At 43.3% G+C, this 24633-nt stretch overlaps 1 protein-coding gene across 1 annotated transcript in view; it reads left to right on the plus strand.

Moving 5' to 3' along the window:
• The window catches only part of LOC117538003 (nucleosome-remodeling factor subunit BPTF-like), a 53589-nt gene that overhangs the window by 5850 nt on the left and 23106 nt on the right, over positions 1 to 24633 (plus strand). The window contains 14 exon segments of the mRNA XM_034203477.1: positions 226 to 277; positions 848 to 1016; positions 5581 to 5817; positions 7508 to 7687; positions 8102 to 8271; positions 8628 to 8804; positions 9030 to 9211; positions 9703 to 9834; positions 10598 to 10727; positions 11634 to 11769; positions 12210 to 12506; positions 12692 to 14744; positions 15627 to 15751; positions 24435 to 24587. Coding sequence (XP_034059368.1) covers positions 226 to 277; positions 848 to 1016; positions 5581 to 5817; positions 7508 to 7687; positions 8102 to 8271; positions 8628 to 8804; positions 9030 to 9211; positions 9703 to 9834; positions 10598 to 10727; positions 11634 to 11769; positions 12210 to 12506; positions 12692 to 14744; positions 15627 to 15751; positions 24435 to 24587 — 4193 coding nt within the window.

The raw sequence follows: 24633 nt of genomic DNA on the forward strand, positions 1-24633 counted from the left end.
GAGTATATGGGGAGAAGCAAATATCACAATATTGTCCAAAACCTTTATATTGGTTATACCTGATTGTAAATGTGTAGTGACAGATTGTAAAGTAGATTATGCTTCTTGTCCCATTTAGCCCACAGTCTGTAAAGCTATTATTCATTTTGGGTGGCATCTACCCCTCACTGCTGTGTCTCCTAATTCCTTTCCCCTCATGTTTCTTCTCTTATGTCTCCCTTCCAGTGAGGAGGATGGCGAGCAGGAGGACAAGTCCACCTGGTACTACAGCACCAAGGTAAATACCACTCATTGTCTCTCTTACTAGGGGTGTATTCTCTTCTTCACCCAATACAATTAAAAAGAAAATATATATTTTATTTTATATTTTAAACATATCTTTATTATAAATTGTGCAAAGAATTTATACATATACAAGTTTTACATTTTTAACCCCCCCCTCCCCATTTCCCAACAATCCAGCACAGCGCAGACATGGTTCACAAACATGATGAACCAAGTCACAATAAAGGAAATGATATATAATACACATGTACACATACATACATGCACATATACATACATACCCAGGAAACAAGAAATGAACTAAATAATACATAAAGTCAACAGCACCTCCCCATAGAGCTCAGCCATCATTCCTTGGCCTAAAATATTTTGTTTTTAAAGACTCTTGTTACTCTTCTTAATTTCTTACTTACTATATTTATGTGTCACAGTACAGATTTTTTAAAAATTTTTTAAATGATCAATACAAATCTAAAAAGTCCCAGTTTTTGTATGTCTGTTGTAGCATTGAGACAATTTGCATTGCAGTTACTGAACTCTTCCCTACCCGTGTTTTTCCCAGGTCCAGCTAGCCGAGCTCTTCGAGGGTTTGGATAAAGAGTACTGGGAGGCCGACCTGAACGCAGCGCTCGAGGAGATAAGAGAGGAGGTGCACGCTCACATGGACATCACTGAGGACCTCACCAACAAGGCCCGAGGCAGCAACAAGTGTTTCCTCACTGTCGCTAATGGTAAAGAGTTCCTCATTCTTTCTTGGTTAAAAGAAACAAACAAAACAATTGTCAGTAAAGCTTACAGGCTTTCTGTGCCTTAGTTTAATTATGGTATCAGTGTAAGAAGGATCTCCTTAGGCCCAAAGTATCCTTTTTTCTCCTTCTTCCCAATCCTCTGCCTGTTTCCCCTCTTATACTAATGAATGCCACCCAGTCATAGATGGTTGGGCCATAGGAATCAACCAAGCTATTATGTAACCTTACTCTCGTCCCATTTTGGCCAGTGTCCAGCACTCAAGCTTCCCTTCCTCCCTTCTTTTCTGTCTATGAGCACAACATGTTTATAGTATTCAGTCTGTGGTGCAGTAGACCTTCAGAACAATTAAGCGGCAGTGCTGCTGTATGTGGTGTAGGGATGGGTATCGTTTGAAATATATCGATTCCGATTCCGGTTCTGCTTATCGATTCCGGTTGTTATTGATTCCCCGCTTCGATTCCAAAATTATAAAAGAAAGAGGTCAAACGTTTAGACAACAAAAATATCTTTATTCTTTTAAGCTTTAACTGACATTTTTCCAAATAAAAAATATACATGTATTGCACAATAGCTGTGCTTTATTTGAACTGAGCTATGCCTGTGGCAAGCTATTAACAGGCATTACAGTCTGTGCCTTGTCTTTTTCTTTTTACTGTAGTGGAGCCTCACTTTAGAGCGTTTGGTGTTATGAAGTGACTGAGCTCGTGAACTGTCTACGGGCGGGAGGGCGGGGGGTGCCTCGCTGCTGGGCAACTGTGGACCTCTGTCGTCTGTCCGCGCAACTTACATGATACCGTTTAAAAAAATTACGGGCGGTGCCGGCCGTCAACGGCCCGCTGACGGCCGGCTCTTCTGTGATTCTCCAGAACACACAGATGGCCAGTCCGCCCTTACCCTATTCCATCGGGTCACCGCGGCGCAGACTGACCCGGTGGAATACAGGGTCTACCGCGTTTAGGAACCGTTAAGTAGAACCAAAATTGTGTATTTTGTATGGGTACCCGGTAACCGGCATTTTCTCATCTGGAACCGAGTTTCGGTTCCCAACCCTAATGTGGTGTTTACATTGCATTTAGCTGACGCTTTTATCCAAAGCGACTTACAATAAGTGCATTCGACGAAGAAGATACAAACTTGAAGAAAACAGAATCATATCAGTACATCAGGGGCCTGTACTACGAAGCTGGTTCAACCTAACCTGGATATGTTTGAGTTAGCCGGTTGGCCTAATCCAAAACATACGCGCTCTCGCTAAACTGTACTACGACGCTGGTTATCAAGTGGATCGCTCAAGCCAGCCGTGTCCTATCTAGTTAGGTGCGCGTTCACATGAGAGGGATGGTATCTGGAGCATTCGACCAATCACAAACATGGAGAAGCGTACTGACAGCGCAGCGCGTCATACTTCCTGAATGAAAAGTCAACTTTAATACTAGTCAAAAATGAAGAAGTTAAACTTTAAACATCCATGACTTAAACACTTTATCCAGGATAAAAGCCACATAGCTGCACCTGCAAGGTGAATACAGCTGGTAAAAGAAAAAGTCTTTGAATGCGTACATTAACAGGTTTATGATATCACTGCCCCGTCTAAGACACGATCTGACTTTCATTACATTTGTCTCGAGTGTTTCGTCAACTTAATGTGTTGCTTAAAATAATACTTCTGCATACAGTAGGCCTATGTGACACTGAGTGTTGCACGGCCAGATACGGCTCAGCTGACTCAGATAAGAAAATATATGATACATTATGAAGTGATATGCCGCGGACTGTAGGCCTACTTAATGTTACTCTGATCCGGTTACTTATGTTGTGGTAGATATGTGGTAAGTGTTCTTAACGCTAATGTTATAATAGTCAGATTGCTCTGAAGATGGGAGGTGATATTCTATTAATGTTCACGTTCACACAGTCGGTGATTTTTGCCGGCCGTCTTTCCTGCGACGGCAGCTTTTCTGTATTTCCTTTCTCCTGTAATATGACTTGATCGCTTTAAACTCCGCACACTGAGCTCTGATTGGTCAGCAGGCAGTGCTTTCACTGAGTTGATCTCTTAGCCTGCAACCTAACCTGGTCCCGACCAGGTTAGCCGCTAAGCATAAGTTACCATGGAGATCTAGCCTGCTAAAAAGAGAACCAGCTTCGTAAGACCGGAAAGCCGGAGTTTTCCCTGAATTTAGCGGCTAAGTGAAAATCCTGCTTCGTAGTATACCCCCCTGGTTTCATAGAGCCAAAACATTTCAAGTGCTACTCAACTGGCTTTAGGTAAGCCAGTCCTTTATTAGTATATAAGTGCTTTGTTAGTACTTCTATCGCTCGAAGTGGAGTCGAAAGAGATGAGTTTTCAGTCTGCGCCGGAAGATGTGTAAGCTTTCTGCTGTCCTGATGACAATGGGGAAAACATGTTTACTTAGGAAGCAACATTTTACCTGGAAATCAACACTTCTGTCAAGCATCTTTTGTGCACAGATAAATAAAATATTCTCACTTACAGCCAATTTTAACCTTTACACTCACAGGAAGTAGATTATACAGTCATACAAAGACTGAATGCCACCGATGAATACAGCTTTTGTCAAAAAAGTGCGTGGAAAAACCACTTAATGACTGATAAGTGCTTCCCCTTATGCTTTAGAACCACTTTTGTTAGCATATTTGGCTGCTGTTTTGACAACTAATCTATTAGACTGCAATAGAATCCTTAAACATGAAAAATGTGAGTGTGTGTAATAAGGGTTGTAAGCAGATAGTCTTTTAAAATCAGTTTGCTCTGTTTAGGCTCAGTTTCTAATAGAGATTTGTAGAGTTATGAGGGATTTGGGCCAACAAGATATATTCTCTCTATTGTTATTATTATTCTCCCTGCGACTGTTAATCCTGGTTACGAGATACACCTTTATGTGTTAGCCCTGTCTGTCTTTTCTTTTGTATACCAGCAATGTTGAAACAAAGGAAGAAATATCATAAACAAGCAATTGTTTCCAGTTTTGTCTGTCACTAAGAAAAGACGAGGCAAACCTAACAGTGACAGATAATGATGATACACACACCTAGATGTTTAATATACTCTGCAGAGTCTTCACTTTAAAGCTGTTGTATCACACACACACACACACACACACACACACACACACACACACACACACACACTCACACACACACTATATACTATATCTATTGTCAGCTTTAGTGATGCATTGCAGATTGGAGTTCATTGACATTTATTTGTGTTTCCTCTTTGCCTGTGCATTTTAATTTCAAGAGCAGTATTTTTCAATTTGTCCTATGTTTTTTGTGATATTGCACAATGCAAATGTAGGCTTTAATTTGCTCATCTTAAATGCAATCTTTAATGGTGTTGCTACATATGAGTCCGACTGGTTAAGGACTTTGCAGTCTTCCATTTCGTATCATTAACCCAACATGCTTATCCCTCAGTGTGTCCCTATTAATGATGTTTCAATACAGTTTTGCTCAGTTGTAAACACTGCATAATGCAATTGTGTCTAACTTTATTGTGACGTTTACAGCAGGTCATGAAATCAACATCTACAAGCATGTATATTTACCAAACATTTGAAATGCAAATCATGTAATATCATTCCTATAAACAGTCTCTTGCTGCTTCTATTTGTGAAGTCCAAACAAGGAGGTCTGTTGGAAGATAAACACAAGTTCAAGCATGGTATAATGCGGCCCCCAAAAACATATCCTCTTTGTTTGCTAGTTTTAATTTAGGTTTAAATTCTTCTTTAAAATTCAAATCTTGCACTGAATTTACTCCGATGCTGTCTCCTTCTTTCCATCCATAACTAGAATCTGCTTCATTGTGGCTTTTAATGTGATTTGAGATCACAGTATTTCCTGTTGAAAACAACATCATTCAGCATCACTGGCTTTTCTCTCAAGCCTTCTACTAAAAGTGTGTATTCTGGATCTGGACATGGATGTTTAGACACACTTTTAACCAGTGGTGTAGTGGGGGCGTTGGATGCGGGGGATCGCCGTCCCCCCACTTATTTGAAGCATGATTTTTTTTTTTTAATAGTCTAATAAATATAAAATCATTGCAAGTGTGTATTTGTTGTAATAATGGCGAAAACTTAATACATTTCACAGTAATTATAATAAAAACGTAGCTCAAGCATTTATGCAACTTGATTTGAAGCGTGTGTGAGGGGCAGCACTGTGAGTGTGTGTAGGGTGACCAGGTGTCCCGCATTTGAGTGACAGTCGCGCAGAAAGGCCGGCTCGGTTCGCTGACGGCCGGCACCGCCCCTTATTATTATATTTTTTAAACGGCACACACAGTCCCCCCCCCCCATTGACAGTTCACGAGCACGTCCATAGTGTCTCTCCCCCCCGTCCACCCGCCCCGTCCACCCAGTAAAATATATCCCCACTACACCACTGCTTTTAACACTCGCAACTTGTGTTCTTCATCAGTGTAATAATGACAATCACAGACTATGTATTGTCTCAGCCTTTTGTTTCTTATGTCTTTAAAATGTTTACTTGACGTGTTGTTCTTCTTTTATCCAGAGGAGATCCTGGAGCGGTTGCGGGCTAAGAGGGAGGAGGAGCTGGAGGAGGTGAAGAGACGAGCTGCAGAGGAGGCCCAGAAAGAGCGGCTGGAGAAGGAGAAGATGGAGGTGGATGTGGAGAATGAAGATGAAGAGGCCAAGTTGAGGGACGAGGGGCAACAAGAGGGCAAGGTCACAGAGCTGACGGAGGAGGAAACAAAACAAGAGGCCAGGGAAGAGAAAAAGGATGGTGGAGGTATTTATGCTTTTTGAATTCCACAAAACATTCTGAAAAAGGCATTTGAGAATCGGTGATCATTTAACTGAAACACTTTTCCTCTGGGTCTCTAAACCGGCACGCTACGCTGTGTTGAGCCTTGGAGAAAAGTACATCTCAACAGTGGTGTAATTACTTATTGATTTAAGAATAAATGCTGTTATTTGAATCCTAATTAATTAAATTGCTGCGACAAGTTTAACACTCACAAGTGACATATTTGAAATGTGTATCTATGTTTTGCTGAATACAAATGATTCAGTGCATTAAATAGGCACTTATACAGAATAAAATGTATTTATTGCACGAGCAGCAAAACACTGAACATCTTTGGTTAGCTAATTGGCCTTGAGAGCATTCACCTAAAAAAGGTTATATAAGAAGATGCATTTCTTTAAGGTGATACTGTATACAAAGTTAGATAACTTTATTTTTTCTCCAATGGATGATGTTAAAATGTGACTTTATTTCCACACTGCCCATCTCTTCTTCTTTCCATTGTCTCCATGCTATTAATGCATTATAAGATACAAAATCTACAACATTGCTGCTGTTCATCTATTGTTGAATAATTCAGTAGTGGCAGTAGCATTACATACGGCCCTATACTTCTTTGTGCCCCTGCACAACACAAGCAATCCCCCACCACCATGAGCTGTAGCCTGGGCTTGGAGGCTCCAAAGGCAATGGCCTCCAAACCATAGAGCCTCTGATAGAAAGGTGTTCCAATATGGAGGTATTTATCAACACCAAAGGTATACAAGGGCACTTCAGGGAGAAGCTTACCTCCTTAGACTCATTTTGTGAATCTGCTCTACTACAACTGTCTGTATCTTCACTGAATTGTGTGATAAATCTCAGATCAGTGACAGTTTGTTGCGCCTTATTCCCCAAGTGGCTCTCAACCCATCTGTTGGCGTTAGTGTTCAGTTCTCTAAATGTTTTCTTCATGATACCCGGCGTCAGCCTTGGAATACTTTCTGCGGTTTTGCACTTGAACTCTTTATTCATTATACTCTCTTTCATCCAAAGAGCTGAGACGCTGATTGCATCCATTGCTTTTTCAATCAGAAGCATTGTCACTGCACCCAGTGTGACTATAACCAACCCTCACCATACTTAACTATACTTATACTTATAAAAAGCTTTTCTTCTGATGCTTTCTTGTAATTAGAACCTCTGATTATCCAGATTACTGTTCATGTAGTGCCTTGTGTCGAAACACTGAAGTTATAAGCTATACATCTACATCCTCAGTTATTTCAGTTTTCACCATGCATTGATGTTCTCAGTGTTGTAGTCAGTTATGCATAAGTCTTCTATATCGGTTGCCCATTGCTTTTTATTGACCCATTCCTCTTTCATTGCTTGCATTACGCATGACTTATCAGTAGAGGGAGCCACAGCCTTTATTATTTCGGAACTTTCCCATTAATGATGCTTTTAAAAAATGTAGACCGAGCTACCACTTGTGCAGAACACCTTTTTTATTAGTCATTTTCGACAGCTTTATGTGTCTTGGTTTTCTAGTTCAATCATTTTTTTCCCAGGTATACACCTATACCTTGCTGAGGCATTTATGCAAACCCTGAAAGATGTCTGACTAACAACAGCAAGAAAACAATCTAGATAAAACTGGTAACATTCAATCGTTTCTGTCTGCGAACAGAAAACCCAGCATCAGATTCTGTCCCCGGCAGCGGAGATGGTATCCCCAGCCTGAGCCAGCCGCCCCAGGCCAGTGAGGAGAACAGTAACGGCAGCATGGGGGCTGTTACAAGATGTCCTGAACCTCCAGACCTGGCTGACAAGTCCTCCCAGTCCTCCCTGGCCAGCCTTGATGACATAGGTTTGACAATATAATAATTACTTCTCTTTTGTTGTCTAATTTATATTATACTGATGAAAACGGCACTCAGCTGTGCTAGGGTGTCTATCGTGAAAGGGGATTCTGATCTAAATTTGACTTCTTGATTTAAAAAAACCACCTTTGCAAGCTTAAAATGATGCTAGAAAAGGGTATCTCTCAGTTTCACACAAGCCATTTTTTTCACATTATACATTTAATTAAGTTAATAGCACTTAAAACAGACAAGCAGAACATTTGATCACCTTATGAGAAAGGCAGTTTTATGACTTTTAATAATTGAGTATTCCTTCCGTGATCATTGCACATCATACAGCTTTTCCAATAGACTGTGCTATTGTATGAGACTGTTAAAGTCTTATCTGTCTTGGACTGAACTTTGTATTGGGTTTTCAGGGGACGGTAAGGACGCTAACGGTGAGCCGTGTCCCGGCGGTAGGGGGTCCGCAGCAACTCGCATGGTGACCCGACTGAGGAACCCCGAGAGCAAACTCAGCCAGATGAAGAGCCAACAGGTGGCTGCTGCTGTTCATGAAGCCAACAAGGTCTTCAAGGAGGGCAAAGAGGTGAGAATAGTGTCCAACACCCAGCTCAAAAGCATGCCAATGTATGTAGAATTATGCAATGGCCTAGTGGAAGAGAATTGGAGATTAACCTAACTATCTTCAGGCTATTTAATTGTGTCCCTTACTAACCTTTGACCTATTAAAAGATTATTTAGTTTGACTTTAACTTAGATAAGCAGGAGCGTGACTTAGCTCATTTACAAGGTTGTAATTTAAATAACTTGAATGAGGATTTTTTTTTTTAATCAGAGAAATTGGTTGCGACATTTTACAGTGGAATCTAAATGTCACTTGTCATAAGGCAGTCTGTAATAAATCTGAATGACTCATGTCCCCCCCCCCCCCTACCTCTTCAGGTACTAGTAGTAAATGCACAAGGTGACGTCACCCGTGTCAGCACGCGAGGGAAGGAGGTGGTGATGAAGGGGACACTTAGTCCATTCTTCAAGCTGGGCCAGGAGGGGAAATACCGTGTCTATCATAATCAATACAGTAGCAATACTGTGGCACTCAACAAGCACCAGCACCGAGAGGTAAGCAGCACGACGTTTGAAAGTAGAGAAAAGCATTGAATAAGCTGCAAGGTGGCTCAGTAGATTCCAGACCCTTCTGGTATTTGTTTTGCTACATGATTGCAAGGGTTTCTTCCACTTTTATCAAGACATTCAAGTCACTTGGATTAGTAATTGGTGTGCGAACAAAGATGATATGAAATTGCTGGTAGGTTCTAAAAACATATTTTTTTGTCTTTTCATCAGGACCACGACAAGAGGCGGCATCTCTCCCACAAGTTCTGCATGACACCAGCAGGAGAGTTTAAGTGGAACGGGTCTATTCATGGCTCCAAGGTTCTGACCATCTCCACACTGAGAATCACCATCATCCAGCTGGAGAACAACGTTCCAGCACCCTTCATGCACCCTAACTGGGCCTCACACAGGTAGAGTCAGGCACTGTCATATGGAAATTGTATATTACTATTCTGATACTCTAGGTTGTCTGTATGGATGTACCGATAATAGACATGAGTGCGGTACACCAGCACCCACTGCGCTCTTACATCATGCAAGAGTCTTGTCCAGCCATTGGCTTTTTCATCTAAACGGCAAATGGGTATGCAAGTCTTCCTTGTCCGACCGCAAATAACATTTTAGCCATTGCAAATTTGATGCATGAACACCTGAGTTCATTCTCCAATGCCACACTGAAATGCAAATGGGAGTCAGCACTATCAGTCAACACTAGTTGTCAGTCATGTTGGCATTGGTGCCTTTCAGTAATTCAATTTAATTATGTCAGTTATGAAAAAGGCCAGAATTATGCCACTTCTTCCTTACTAGTAAAACAACTTAAAACTGGGATAGGCCAAAAAAAATCAAAAGTAAAGAGAGAGATTTCGAAATGTTCAGTGTTTGTTTTCTTGTTTTATAGGACCAACTGGATCAAAGCTGTTCAGATGTGCAGTAAGGCCAGAGAGTTTGCGCTGGCCCTGGCCATCCTGGAGTGTGCCATCAAACCTGTGGCTATGCTGCCTGTCTGGAAGGACTCACTGGGCCACACCAGGTACACACATAGTTTATTAACAGTGTGCATGTGTGTGGACGTACTTTCATTATATGTGCTTTTACAATGTGATATAAAACACAAACTAAGAAAGCGATTCCTATAAGGTTGCTGTCACTCCATATGTTTTCAGTCTAGATGCAAGACATTCAATACTTCACAAGCGTTCATGACGTACACTGGGTGTGTGTGTTCAGTTTAGCAGGCAGAGGCGATCATAAGCAGATCAGATCAAAAGGCCCACCCTAGCTGTGAGGCATAATATTTAGACTGCAAGTCCGCTTCCACTGCCACCCACCTCTGCCTCTACTACTGCTCAACACCACAACGCCCCTTTTTAAAGAAGACATTGTCCAATATTTACAAGGTTGGGATCAGAGTGTGCTTGTGTTTGAGACTGAACTGTGAGCTTTTCAGAAACGTGGAGAACATTTGTGAGTGTCATGTTCTTTTCCTGTTCCAAGAGCACCTTTCATCTTTTTCAGGGCTTTAATTATGGGCTTACATTACTCAAGAAGCTTCCCAGTTGTTTACTTACACCTAAGGCAAGACACATGTAGATATTGCCATATTTTTTTAATTACACGTTTTCTAAAATGTTGTTTTTGAATATGAAAATGATTAAGTTAATTTGGATATATCTTATAGCTACATACATTGGAAAAATACTTTTAACAGCCAAGTTTCTATTCTTGCTAGAAGTCACTGACTGTACAATGTAAGAGCAACATGCTACACTGTATGACAATTAAAACAATTTCAGGTTGAATCGCATGACATCCATTGAACGTGAGGAGAAGGAGAAGGTGAAGAAGAGGGAGAAGAAGCTGGAGGATGAAGAGACGATGCAGCAGGCCACATGGGTCAAGTACACCTTTCCCATTAAACACCAGGTATGTCGCTTAGATACTCACAAATCCTTGGTTTTCAATATTGTTAAGATATTGACTTGCAATTCAGACACACAATGAACACCCTCTTCACTCCTGCACCTACTTGTACTACATACTAAGCATAAATGCTGTGTATTTGCACCCATTAATGGTTACAAAGAGGTCTGTACTGTCACCTGACTGCTGACTGCATGCATGATATTTTTTCCCTTTTCAGCAAAACCTTCAAATAAATGAGGGGGGTAAAATGAACAAAAGAAGAATATGAATTACTGAGCTGTCAATATTTGAGCTGCCTCTGTCAGCTGTGATCACCAAAATAATTATTCTGCTTACCCTCACACATCACTTCCTGCTATTATGAATCCAAATGTATTGTATTTAGGATGATATTTCCTTTTTCCTTCAGCCTTTCACACTTTTACAAGCGCAGGGTTATCTCAAAAATCCCTTTTCATTTCGAATGATTTTTGTGCTACCTCATCTAAGGAAAAGTTAACCAGCCATTTAGTTTAGTGGTCTGTGCCAACACAACATAAAACGATACGAACCATGGGATGAGGGTGATATATTTCAGGCTAGTCCACTTGTAGATTTAGACTTTACCGTGCAGAAAACTGAGGCTTTGCTGTGGGAATCAATGCTGTGTACTGTATGTTGTGCGTGAGTGACTATCAAGGGCTCTTTGATGCAGCCAGTGGAGCTCTGCAATGAGTCATTTCCCTCAACAATTAGTGATCAGTATGTGAGTAACCTTTAGCTTTAAGCGCTCTTTGGAACTTTGCCCTCCTCTTAAAACTCGTTTTTTTAGTTTTTCCTGATTCGCTTTTCTCTGTTGGAAACGTTCATCGTTCTTAGGTTGTTGTATCCCTCCATGACTCATACTTCATCTTGTATTGCTTGAAGGTGTGGAAGCAGAAAGGAGAGGAGTATCGTGTAACCGGCTATGGGGGCTGGAGCTGGATCAGTAGGACTTATGTGCAGCGGTTTGACCCCAAGCTTCCCGGCAACACAAACCCCAACTACCGCAAAGAACTGGAAGGTCCGGAATGGGAGACTTTAGGGGCCTAAAATGTGTTTTTCTCAAATTTTAGATTTAGTCTCTAAGATTTAGTCTCTTGTGCAGCAATCTCAACAATGAATTTGTGTGTGTTGCATTCAAGCCTCACTTTTGATTTGCTTTTGGATGTCATTATGTTAAGCAAATCAAAAACGTCCCAAATATTTGAATAATCATACTGTTGGTTTATGTTTAATTTTTTGACCTTTTACTTTACCTTATTATTTAAAATGTTTAGCCAAGCTGCAGATCCACTGCAGGGACAAAAACAAATTTTTGAAGTTGTGTAAGATGAAAACTGCATGATTATCTTTTTTTAAGAGTGTTAAGTACAACAAATTGTAAAATGAATGCCAAACATTAGTAGCTCTAGATGTGTTTCTTCAATATAATAAAACAGGTTTTTTTTTTTTTTTCCAAAGATGCTAAACTTGGCAAGAAATGTACCCTGCTGGACTTGAGTCGACGCCCCACTGTCGCTGCACCAGAGGCTCAGGGAGCTGCTGTGTCGAGCGGTGAGGAGAAAGATCAAGACTCCTCCAGCCTCTCCAAGCCTGCAACATATCATCCAATGACTAATGAGTTGGAGTCTAATGAGAGGATGGAAGAGGAACAGAAACAAGGGGCAGAGGAGAAGGAAAAGTCTGAGGAATTACCAGCAGATGAAACGCCAACAAAGATGGAGGTGGACCCTCCAGACTCACGACCAGAAGAGCAAAGTATGACAGTGCGGCTTTGTGTAATAGCACTATCTAAATGCATGTGTAGTTTTAAACTTGAATGGCTCTTAGTATTACACATTTTTTTTTTATATTGTGTACGTTTTAAACTGTATTGACAGAGAATGTGATTATCCCAGTTGTATATCAATGCAGATTAAAGTCTGAATACATTTTCTCTTCAGGTTCCAGTATTCAGGAGGAAAAGACTGCTGTGAAGGAGGAGCCTACAGATATCTCCACACGGCCCTTTAACTACGATGTAGTAGATGTCAGCAAGGGCTTCATAACGCGCATTCCCTACAAGAAGGTCAAGACCTCCAAACTGGACGGCCTGCTGGAGCGACGTGTAAAGCAGCGCGTTATTGAAGAGAGGCAAAGGCAGCAGGCGTCTGCCGCCAACCCTCAGACTCTTATACCCGTTGCATTCACAGCAACCCCCCCTCCGAGCACTCCGGTCCGGCCACGGTCTCCACTCAAGCCCCATGCTCTCGCTCAGACACAGCTTGCACTGGGCAGAGCTGTAAAAGAAGAGGAGAAACCCACAACACAAATTCGAGTGCTGGGAACAGTTGAAGGACGAGAGGATGTCAAGGAGGGTCTGCATGAACCCTCTAAAACTACGAATCAGACTGTCTCTCTTCCTACTCCTTCTCCTGTTCCTGACTCCACACCCAAAGACAGTTGCAGTACAGGTACACAAAACCAAACTCTTTCAAAGCCCAAGGTATTGGAGGCAGACTTAGTAGAAAGGACTATGGGGCAAAAAGAAACAAATACAGACATTTCATGGCAAGAGGGCATCAAACTGCCTAATTCACAAGAAACACCAGCAGGGGGAATTCAAAGCTCTTTAGAGCGACAAACAGCCACCGTAACATCAGATGTTACCAAGGCTGCACATATTGAAAAAACTGGGTCTGAGGTTTCCAACTTCAAATTCGACTCCCTACGGACTTCTCCAAGTGTTCTTGGGCAGATAGGCAGTCAAAACACATCTCCTTCTAAAGGTATTAATCCAAACCCAGAAACCTTAGGCTCAGCACATTCAAGCACAGAGGAAAACGGCATGGGGCCAAAGGAGATCCTAGAAAATATAGAACGCATTGGACAAGGTAAAACCGAAAGCGATGGCATTCCCAAGCCAGTTTCTCCTCTCCCTCAGGTAAATGGTAATGATGGCTTGGGGAGTGAAAATGTGTTAAGTAACTCTGTAATGAGCTCAAATAATGGTATACTTATCAGCAGTACACAGCTTAAGGAGAACATCATTGGTAAAGTTGAAGAACATGGGGTGGTTGTGTCGTTGAAGGACGGCACGCAGCCAAAGCCTTTAGTGAATGGAGATTTGGCCCCTTTGAATGATTGTACAGAGGTTGGGGACAAGGGGCCAAGCCTAGTTTCTAAGATAGAGAGCAAGACAATGACCTCAGACCAGGACTACAAACCTCCACTGAAGATCGCGAGGCTGGAGAACAATGTAGGAGCACTTGGAACTAGCACTTTCCCATTTCAGTCTATGGAGGACAAACCCAGTCCTGCGGTGAAGATCATCAGGATGGCGCCGTCTCCTATACCCTCAGCAGAGAAGTTAAGTCTGAGCGACGGCTTTGCAGAGGAGAACAGTAACAGCGGGACTACAGAACGACTCAAAACCATCATCACCCAGGTAACCACAACCACCACAACTGTTGTTTCTACGGAGATGAGGATAGCAAAAATGCCATCGAATGAGCCGGCTGTTGTGAAAAAGCCTGTCGCGTCGACAACAGAAAACAGCGCAGTGTCCACCCTCACTACCATGACCAAAACAACTGTGACCAAAGTCTGTTCCCCTGGGCTGGACAGTCAGTCAGAGGACAGCCAGAGTGAGATAGTGACGAAGGAGCAGAAGACAGCACTGTCAGTCAGTAAGTCCACAACTGACAGCCGTGGTAAGACCTCATTGTTGTCTGTCGCTGTGAGTCTGGAGGACTCGTTGTCCACAAAGGGCCGGGTCCGTCTCCTCAAGTTCTCCCGCACCAAGAAGACTCGCTCAGACACTGCCCTTCCTTCTTACCGTAAGTTTGTCACCAAGAGCAGCCGCAAGAGTATTTTTGTACTGCCACATGACAACCTGAAGGTGCTGGCAAGGCGAGGCGGGTTTCGTGAGGTGTCCATCTTCAGCTACAATGCCAAGCCAGCGCTGGATATCTGGCCGTATCCCTCACCCAGGCCCACGTTCGGCATCACCTGGAGGTAAGATGGCTCTCTGGTTATTTTTCTCACAAGCTTATTAACATTTTCTCTAAAACTCTCTCTAAGCAACCAGGAGTTACTACTTTGCTAATTATACAGATAATTGGGTCTAAAACTAACCATTATTTGTAATTGTCGTTTTATCGATTTGTTGTTGGTGGATAAGGTTAATCCTACATTCCTTAAGCATCGCTCTTTTAAATTCTCCCCTTGTTTTTTCAGAATGCCATGGCCTGTTGATTTTCTGTTTATTTGGTGTTACATTTTCCCACCTGTTTTTACACATGGGAAAGTGATTTATACTGAAGACACAGTCTCATGATGATATTATAGAAGATGTTCAAAAGGTTTTTTACTAAACAGCATAATAATGCATGGAATAAGTTGCCTAATTATACACTCAGAGCAGTCTCTTACACCCTAAAAGGAATTATGCAAATGTTTCCCATTGAAGTAAATTGTTTTTGCTTGCTTTTATAGTCAGAGATAATGAATCACTCTCGAGAATTAGTTATATAATTAAATTATTTATTCAAAAATAGCAGCCAGTAAGTTCTTTCATGGAAATGTCCAAGTTCCTCACCAAACAACACTGTCTGTTTTTACTCTGCCTTCCCGATTTCATCATCATGCTACAATGTATTTTCGGTAACACCAAGCGAGTCACTGACCGTCAATTGGACCGCAATAATAAACTGCATGACACGAGCAGTGAAGAGCATATTTTTACACAACAGATATTTCCATTTCCCTGGAGTTTCTTTCAGTATAGCTTTTTGTCATGTTATGTTAGGTGTTATGCTATGTTTAAAGCACTACTTGGTTGGACTAATGGTTACATGCAACTATATACATGATTAATACCTAATCCCTGTGTTATAGGTACCGTCTGCAGACCGTGAAGTCTTTGGCTGGTGTTAGCCTGATGCTAAGGCTTCTCTGGGCCTCGTTGAGATGGGACGACATGGCCGTCAAACCATCCGCAGCGATCGGCACCACACGTACAGGTAGAGCCCCCTTACTCCATCCGACATCCAAATAAAGAGGCTCCAGGAGGAATGGGAAAGACTGCTTACAAGTAGATTAGGGTTTTTTGGGGGGATAACAATTGTTTTGTTTGATATGTAAGATATAAAGGTGATTATTTTAGTGGAGTTTATGTGCTGTTAACTAATTCCTGCATGATTCTTTTATGAATGTTCGGTAACACTTTATATTAAGGTACACAAATGAACCATCAACTAGTAATTAACATGCATATTAGCAGTATATTGGCTCTTTATTAGTCATTATAAAACACTTATTAATGCTTTATTCTACATGACCATATTCTACAAGTAATAGGCCATTAGTTGAGAGTTTTTCCTCAATAACCCTCTAATTAGTGCTTATTTATTGCAAGTAAAGAAGTTGTTGTACATGAGTTTTGGTCTTAATATGCGCTGCTCAATATGGGCCTAATAAGGCAGTAGTACCACAAGAATAGTAATTCTCCCATAATAACACTTAACAAATGCAGTGGCGAACCGTGTCTATCACAACTGGACCTTCTGTAGACACACACACACCCCGCCCCCCCCCCCCCCCCCCCCCCCCCCCGCGACATTATAATCGCCGTCTTTTCACTGAATTGTCGTGTTGAAAAGGGTACTCACAATAAATACGCAACAACTTCATCTTCACCTGTTGCACTTGTCATTTCAACGTTAAAAACAATAAAACGGCATGAATTGCTTCGTTGCATTTGTTCTAGATCCTCTGTCTCGAGCCAGTTAACTAGAATCTAGAGTACCCTGGAACCGAGGGGAACTCTGAAAGAATACGCCCATTGGCTACAAATCAATATATGATTGGTTGATCAAACTGTCAGTCCAAACCATAGACTGTATGGTCCAAACGTACGCTCTCATTCACTGCAACGGCCAGGGGCCTCATTTATAACGCCGTGCGTAGGATTGACGTGGGAAGGTTGCTTACGTAGTAGAAATCCAAAAAATAGGTACAGAAATGTTCCGACATTTTCCGATTCACCAAACATTGCGTACCGGCGAGGAAAGTGCGTACAGCACTTCCTACGCCGGTTTCCCTTTTATAAATCACAATCGACTCGAAATGCGGTGCAGCTTTTGCGGGCTTCACGTAACGCCCATATTTGCCTATAAATAGTCAACGAAACGCCCATTCATTCATTAATTTTGATTGACTGCATGAAGAAGATAGCAGGAAATGACGACAGAACAGCTAAAAAAGACATCTCACACCGTGTCAGATTTTGGTTATTTTGGGGAGGTCGAGATAAATCATATTGTTTGGTGGATGCAGTTTGAACCAGAGTAGCAGCATGGAGGTCGGATCGTCACCAAAATAAATAAATAAGTGGTCCGAAAAAGGTTAATGACAAAATAAATACACATAGTCTTCCTCAGGCAGTGTGTTTGTACCGGGGGACAGGAGACCCTCCCCTTGATGAGAAACTGTAAGAAATGATCGGGGAATCCCTCCGGAGTGGAGTCATGACGACTGGATCTGAATTATGTTTTTGTATTTGGTGGTTTGTTTCCCAGCTGTCGATCAGCGTCTCCGCTGCAGCCTGTGCATCTCAACCCCGCAGCAACTCTATATCCACCAGTTAAAGGAAATACAACCAATGTGTTGTGTTATATTAGCTTTACAATTTACCACATATGGTGTTCTTAGCTTACATACCTTCTGTGTTTTACGAGCGACTTATCAAGTCTTGGCAAACGGCATAAAACACGATTAAACATGATAGTGTAGTGCTGAGAGAAAGGGAGTCGGAGGCGGTGCATCGAAGGTGCAAAACTGTCTTTAATGAGCAGCAGAAATGCAGGTGTTGTCGGGTCGCAGCCCGGGACAACAAGAGAAAGAGCCAGGAGGGCACACAACATATAAAGGTAACCACATATATGTCCGTGTGGAAACAATACCCCCAACTCTAGTTCCATGTGTGGATTATGTAACCCAGTGTATTAAAGGTGGTCACCACACAAGCCCCCCCAGAATCCTAACATGGCAAACAAATCCCCGCGTCCGGGAGGAAGCACCACAGGGGCCGAGGAGGCTGAGGTTGCAGGTGGAACGGGCCGTCGGAAGGGGGGCGCAGTAGAGGGTAGGGGCCCCAACGAGGGCATCTCCACTGGGGGCGGGCCGGGAACAGGCCGTCGTAAGGGGTCCGCAGTAGGCGTCGTGGCGAATGAAGTCATCACCCGCCAGTCGGTGAAAACCGGGTCGCTGAGCCGCAACGGGCGTGAATAACCCGGTGGTCCCCAGCAGGAAGGAGCGCTGCCCGGCCGCAGGCGAGGGCACAGCGGCGGCGGGCACGAAGTCCTCGGGAGGAAAGAGCCGGGGACAGGGGAGAGGCCAGACGGGGGGGGCGTCCAAAGCTGCCGTTGAGGCGAACCGTGAGCCGCGGTAAGAGGAGAGGCCAGGCCAGGCAGGGTCCCGGAGCGCGCCACCCACGGGCCGATGAAGGCATGGGCGACGTCCGAAACCGCCAAGGCGAAGGAAGAGGCCAGACAGGGTCCCGAAGCGCGCCACCCACGGGCCGACGAAGGCATGGGTGACGTCTGAAACTGTCGAGGCGAGGTCCAGGAGTGCACCACCCAGGCGCCGAAGGAAACTTGAGTGGCGTCTGGAACCGCCGTTGAGGTGGTGAAAAAGTGAGTGTCCACACGAGGTCAACCGGCTGGTCGAACCTCCTCTCAAGCACCAGAAAAAAAAATCAAAAAAAAAATCAAAAGGGCTGATAGCCGTTAGCACTAGCCGTCGTTAGCCCCACGTGGTTAGCCGCTAGCTGCCGTCAACCAGCGCAGCTGGGACGTGCAGCCGCACGCCCTGAAGTAACAAGCCCACGAGGCAGCAATCGGGTTGCTGGTCGACCCAGCAGGTCGTGCATGGTCTCCCTGTAGCCGGAAAGCCGATGCGGGAATGGCGAGCAAAGTCCCCAGCCATTCCGCGGGGCACGCACCGAGCCTCAGTCCGCGCGCCGGTGGCAGCAACGGACGTCTCCAATCAATCCCCGGCATTTCGAGAAAGAAACCTGAGTTTCCTTTGCCGTGTTCGGGTCCGTCTCGGAAACTTCTCAAGACGCTGTCGGGGTCACCAGTGTAGTGCCGAGAGAAAGGGAGTCGGAGGCGGTGCATCGAAGGTGCAAAACTGTCTTTAATGAGCAGCAGAAATGCAGGTGTTGTCGGGTCGCAGCCCGGGACAACAAGAGAAAGAGCCAGGAGGGCACACAACATATAAAGGTAACCACATATATGTCCGTGTGGAAACAATACCCCCAACTCTAGTTCCATGTGTGGATTATGTAACCCAGTGTATTAAAGGTGGTCACCACAATAGTATATAAAACCATGCTCGTATCTATACAACCTATAGAAATGCAAAACGGCCTCAGTTTAGACGTAATTCTGTCCTCCTGCTTACCGCATCATTTATGAGAAAACATTTCATAACATTAACACAACATATTCGAGGTGGTTTTAAATAACATATCCGTATTTATTTATGTCTCCAAGTTATGTTTTTGTGTGCACTGAGGAGTCCAAACAGGCGTTTGTTTAATCATTTTAAGATTGGCTTTAATCAATGTTTGAAAATGAATTCTTCATATACAGTGGCGTTTCTAGGTGTACAAAACTGGGGGGGCAGAAAGAGGTCGGGGGAGAGAGAGAGAGAGAGAGAGAGGGGGGGGACAGAGAGAGGGAGGAGAGAGAGGGGGGACAGAGAGAGGGGGGGAGGAGAGAGAGAGGGGGAGTGTCAAATTACATACTGAAGACCACAGGAGCAATACTGTGAGCGCATACATTTACGTACACAGCGTGGGGATGTCATAGTAATGCACCTTCATACATGGAGTAAAGGTCACCATCACAAAGTAATTCTTAACAATAACAACAACCGTAATGCTTTAGCATTAAAACACCATAGACTGTAAATATAAGGAAAACACAGACACTCATCATCGAGGTCACAATATCAATCGATCCAGCAGAGGCAAAACACAGAAGATCAACAAAATATATGACATAAATGAACTTACCAAAGCTGAAGGCTCACTTGAAAAGAAAAGCGGCACGGCGGTCCTTCCTCTGACAGAATGTGTCTATCACTTTGGAGATGAAGTCCTGTAGTTGCTGGATCAACTGGCTTTCAATTGAAAGCATGGCCAATGCGTTAAGTCGCGGCTGTCCCATGGTGTTGCGAGTGAAAGTCTTTATCCTTTTGAGGGTGGAAAAGTTCCTCTCTGACTCGGATGTCGTCATCGGAGTTGTCACTATTATTTTGACCAAAATAACAGTGTGAAGCTCACTGTGGCGGTAGAGCGTGGTCAGCTCAGACTTCAACTTCTCCTTGTTTCCCAACGCAGGCCACAGTTTCACGGCGCAGTCAAGCTCAGGTGTAGACATGCTGTGGGAAGAATGAGCTGTCAACAAGCTTTGCAGCGATCAAATGGTCACTCTGTGAGAACCTCTGTTCCACCTGTGAGATGACTGTGTCACAAGCCTCCTTCATCACCGGCGCTGTGCTGCTGACTCGTCGGCCTGGCTCGTCTGTTCCATCATGAGCAGTGGCGGCCAATGCATCAGTTTTCTGCCTCATTTTCTGAACATTTTCCTTGAAACGGCAGAGCGCGCTGTTGATCCCAGGTGCATCGATGCTTCGTTTTTGCAGAGTGTTGTATAGAACATCCACTTCTGGCATAAGCAACGAAAAAAACTCCAGGAGCTGCATAAATGCTCGGTCCCGCAGTTTCTTTGACAGGCCGTATGCCTCACTTATGGTGACCGCATCCCATCCTGGTTGTGCGCGTATATGCTTCATACACTGAAGTAGTGCATCTCGGGTCTCCCAAACCGCGTTCACAGTTCTGCTTTTAAAGTTCCATCTCACAGCCGGTGGCCGTGGGATGCGTCTCTGTGTTGCCTCTGCAAGAGCTTCAACACGTTTTGGAGCACCGGATAAAAAAGTGGAAAAAGCAGTTAGATCTGCAAAAAACACCTTCAGGATGCTCATCCTTGCTGAACACAGTTGCTGCAGGGTCAGGTTCAGTTGGTGGGCGTAGCAGTGAACAAACTGAGCGTTTGGGTACGTCTCCTTCATCACCGTCTGTACCCCGCGCACGTTACCGCTCATGACGGCCGCCCCGTCATAGGTCTGAGCGATTAGCTTTTCTTTCAGCTTCAGGGGTTCCAGAACAGCCTTGATGCTGTTAGAGAGACCTACACCAGTTTTGTCCTTTACTTCCACACAACTCCAAAAAACGCTCTGTAACTGTGAGGTCAGGCATAATGTATCGCAGCACAATCACCATTTGCGATTTACAGGAGACATCGGTTGTCTCGTCGGCCTGAACGGCAACAAATGATGTGTTGTCCACTTGCTTGGCTATTTCCTCCCTGTACACATCATACATGCAGTCCAAGAGTTCATTCTGTATGGTGCTTGATGTCCCTTTGAAAACAAGCTGAGCTTCTTAGTGCCGTTGAAGCCTGGAATCGCCCTCACACATTGTCTCGAAAATTGACCTGAATATCCCTGGATTCAGAGAGTCCGCCGACTCGTTGTGGCCCCGCAGTGCTGTCTCACATTTCCCACACAGTTTAATACAGGTGATGATCCGACCAAGCACGTACCTGTTTTCTTCCACCTTCCTATTATGAGAATCAATGCCGCGTCTGTAGGCGCTGTCAATCTGAGCTGCAACATTCACCCTTCCAAGTAATCCCAATTTTACGGCATTTTCCAAATGACTGTTGCTGCTCTCATGCTTCATTGTCCTCTCCGAAAGATGCTTTAAGTCCTTGTAACCTGTCCTCGACCAAGTACCTTGATCTTCACCAAAAAGCAGGCAAGGAAAGCAAAAGAGGGAATTCTTCTGGATGCTCGCCGTTAGCCATTTCTTTTTAGCACTCAGCGTTAAACCCACGTTTAACTTTGCCCGCAGTCTGGACCATTTGGAAATCCGGTGGATGGTGGGCACCGAGGCGCTTTACCTCCAGTTTCTCTCCGAGACTAAGTGTCTCAAATGTGTGCTCCAGTAAATGGTCAACTTCATTCATTTTCTTTCAGTTTTTTACTTCTTTTAATCGCTGGTGATGTTAGCTATATGCTGCTTTCTCGTCTCCTCTTCAAACTACACGTGACGTTTCGCAGCACTGCACACGTGAGTACTTACAGCCAATCAATTCTGAATTATGTGAGATGACGTATGGTGGGGATGGGAGCACTATGCCCCTACGTCATTATTTTTTTGCCACACACATTAAATAGAAAAATACTCTGAGCATGCGCAGTGTAGTTTTTACAATCACCGTTCACTTAGACTGTGAGAGGGAGGGGCAGGATCGGGTTTTGTCCCACATGGCTCTAAACAGCTCAAAACGGCACTCTAGACACTAATTAGAAGAACACAGACTAAAACAGAAATGTACAGACGAATCAGATTATATATATTTTATATGTTTTTTTATTTATTTTTTAGTATTTTTTTTGTAATCATTATTTGTAATACTTTCTTCTGACACTAGGTGGGGCTGTGCCCCACCTGCCCCTAATGACCCGCCGCCACTGTTCATATATGATAAATGAGAGGTAACATTTTATTTATGGTATTATTTCCACATATTTCTCTCCATTCTTCCTTCTGCCAACGCGGTGTCGCAGTTTCTCGTCTCTCCCGTTGTTGTGCTTAGTGCGTACGCATGGGTTAGAGTTTGCGTGGAGGACCGCACATTTTCCCGTCAAGTTAGTATTTTAGCAAACATTGCGTAGAAACTGGCGTACGCCATTTTTTGAGCGTATATCCCTTTATAAATGAGGCCCCAGGGCATTCGATCAAGGATGTAGAATACCTTGGTTGAAGGATAACAAGACCTGATTGGTTGCTTTCACAAAACCACTGAAATGCGTAGTGCATGGTCCGAGAAGGACAAACAAATCAACGTAACACTGTAATATTACAGATCAACAACACAGATACGATTCTCATTTATTCATTTTATATACATTTTATTTATATAATTAAATCGATTTTTTGTTTGTTTATCTGAGTGTTCCAGGGTATTCTCTGAATAGATGAGAGTAACACCTACGTCACTTCCGGGCAAAAATTACGGCTCCGCTCACTTTTGGGGGAAAACAACGCTGTCATTTGAATGGCGGTCAATACCAATTCTGAAGTTTGTGCCAATCCGATCAACATTTTTTGAAAACCGTCGATTTTTGGATCTTCAAAGAGCCCGATTACGATGGCCAGACAGGTAAACAATTGCATTTGATCATTGGTAATCGACAATTGGTCTTGATATATGGTTAAATTAAAATCAGTAGGCGAGGCTGTAATTTCTTCAGCTGTTACTCTCATGAGCGAGGCGGAACAAAATAGTTTTATCATGCCAACAAGCTGCCTTGTCGTTTATTGCACCTCAAACATTACAAATAATCCAGAGTTCAGTGTTTCTGTACTTCCTCTAAGAAGAAAGGACAGTAAAAGAAGAGCTCTGTGGCTTCAGGCTCGATCGCCGTTCAAATGACAGCGTTGTTTCCCCAAAAAGTGGGCGGGGCCGTAAAGTGACGTCGATGTTACTCTCATCTATGAAAATCGATAGCCTACTGCTATATTTAACCATATGTCGAGCCCGATCGTCGATTTATAATGGCTTAATGCAATTGTTTGCCTGTCTAGCCATTGGAATCGGGCTCTTTGATGATCCAAAAATCTCCGGTTTTCTTACATTTCTGATCGGATTGGCAAAAACTTCAGAATTTGTATTGACCGCCGTTCAACTGACAGCGTTGTTTTCCCCCAAAAGTGGGCGGAGAAGTTATTTTTGCCCGAAAGTGACGCATTTGTTACTCATCTGCCTTGAAGGCCCTGACGGTTCGCCACTGAACAAATATGATTTATTCTTATGTATCAAGACATTAAACTATAAGTGTTAATTGTGTCTAAATAACTCAAAATTAGATATTTATATCTAAGAATATGTTTTGGGGTATTGACAGTTCAGCTACCAATAGCAGTATGTTTCATATTTGCACATTTATATTTTTGGAAAATGTGTACTGAAGGTTGGACAGGAAACCGGGTAGGATAAAGTGAACTGAATAGCATGGCAGTAGACAACTACTAATTTTCCCTATGCAACCTGAATAGTAAAAGGGTCAAGTCCGTCAGAAAGCAATGACTGTTAGTGTACTTACACTGTAAGGATTAGTAACATGTATTGTGTTTATGTGATGACATTTGGAGATGTTTAAACACAATGAGAAAATGCTTAGCATTCGCGCTAGCATTTGCATTAGCATTCGCGCCAGCATTCGCGCTAGCATACACGGTAGCGTTGCATGCATGCTAGCGTTAGCCATACTAGCCTATATGCTTTAATGTATTTACAAATAAAGTGTTACCGAATGTTCTTCTTTTTTATACCGATATTACTTTCTATTAGGTTGATGATATGTGACACTGGTTGCTCAAAAAATGTCAAATATGTGGTTCAATAACAGTCATAGTATCTACCTGGGCTATCCTCCTGAGCCCCATGTCATATTGGCCCTTAAGAAGACACAGCCCTCATATGGGTCACATTGGTGTCACTCTGTTTATGTTGGAGCGCATCCACTCCATCTTCTCGGGCTCTCCTCATCACCATACCAACCCAGCCCTATCCCCACTCATTGCTACAGAGACGTCAGACACCGAAATCACCACGACAGAGATCATCAAGCGCCGTGACGTGGGACCCTACGGCATTCGCTCTGAGTACTGCATCCGCAAAATCATCTGCCCCCTTGGAGTGCCTGACACTCCTAAAGGTTAGCGACAGTTCATATTCTCCACACTTAAGAAAGGGGTTTAAAA

The sequence above is a fragment of the Gymnodraco acuticeps genome, unplaced genomic scaffold (assembly GCF_902827175.1).
Source record: "Gymnodraco acuticeps unplaced genomic scaffold, fGymAcu1.1, whole genome shotgun sequence".
NCBI classification, from domain to species: domain Eukaryota; kingdom Metazoa; phylum Chordata; class Actinopteri; order Perciformes; family Bathydraconidae; genus Gymnodraco; species Gymnodraco acuticeps.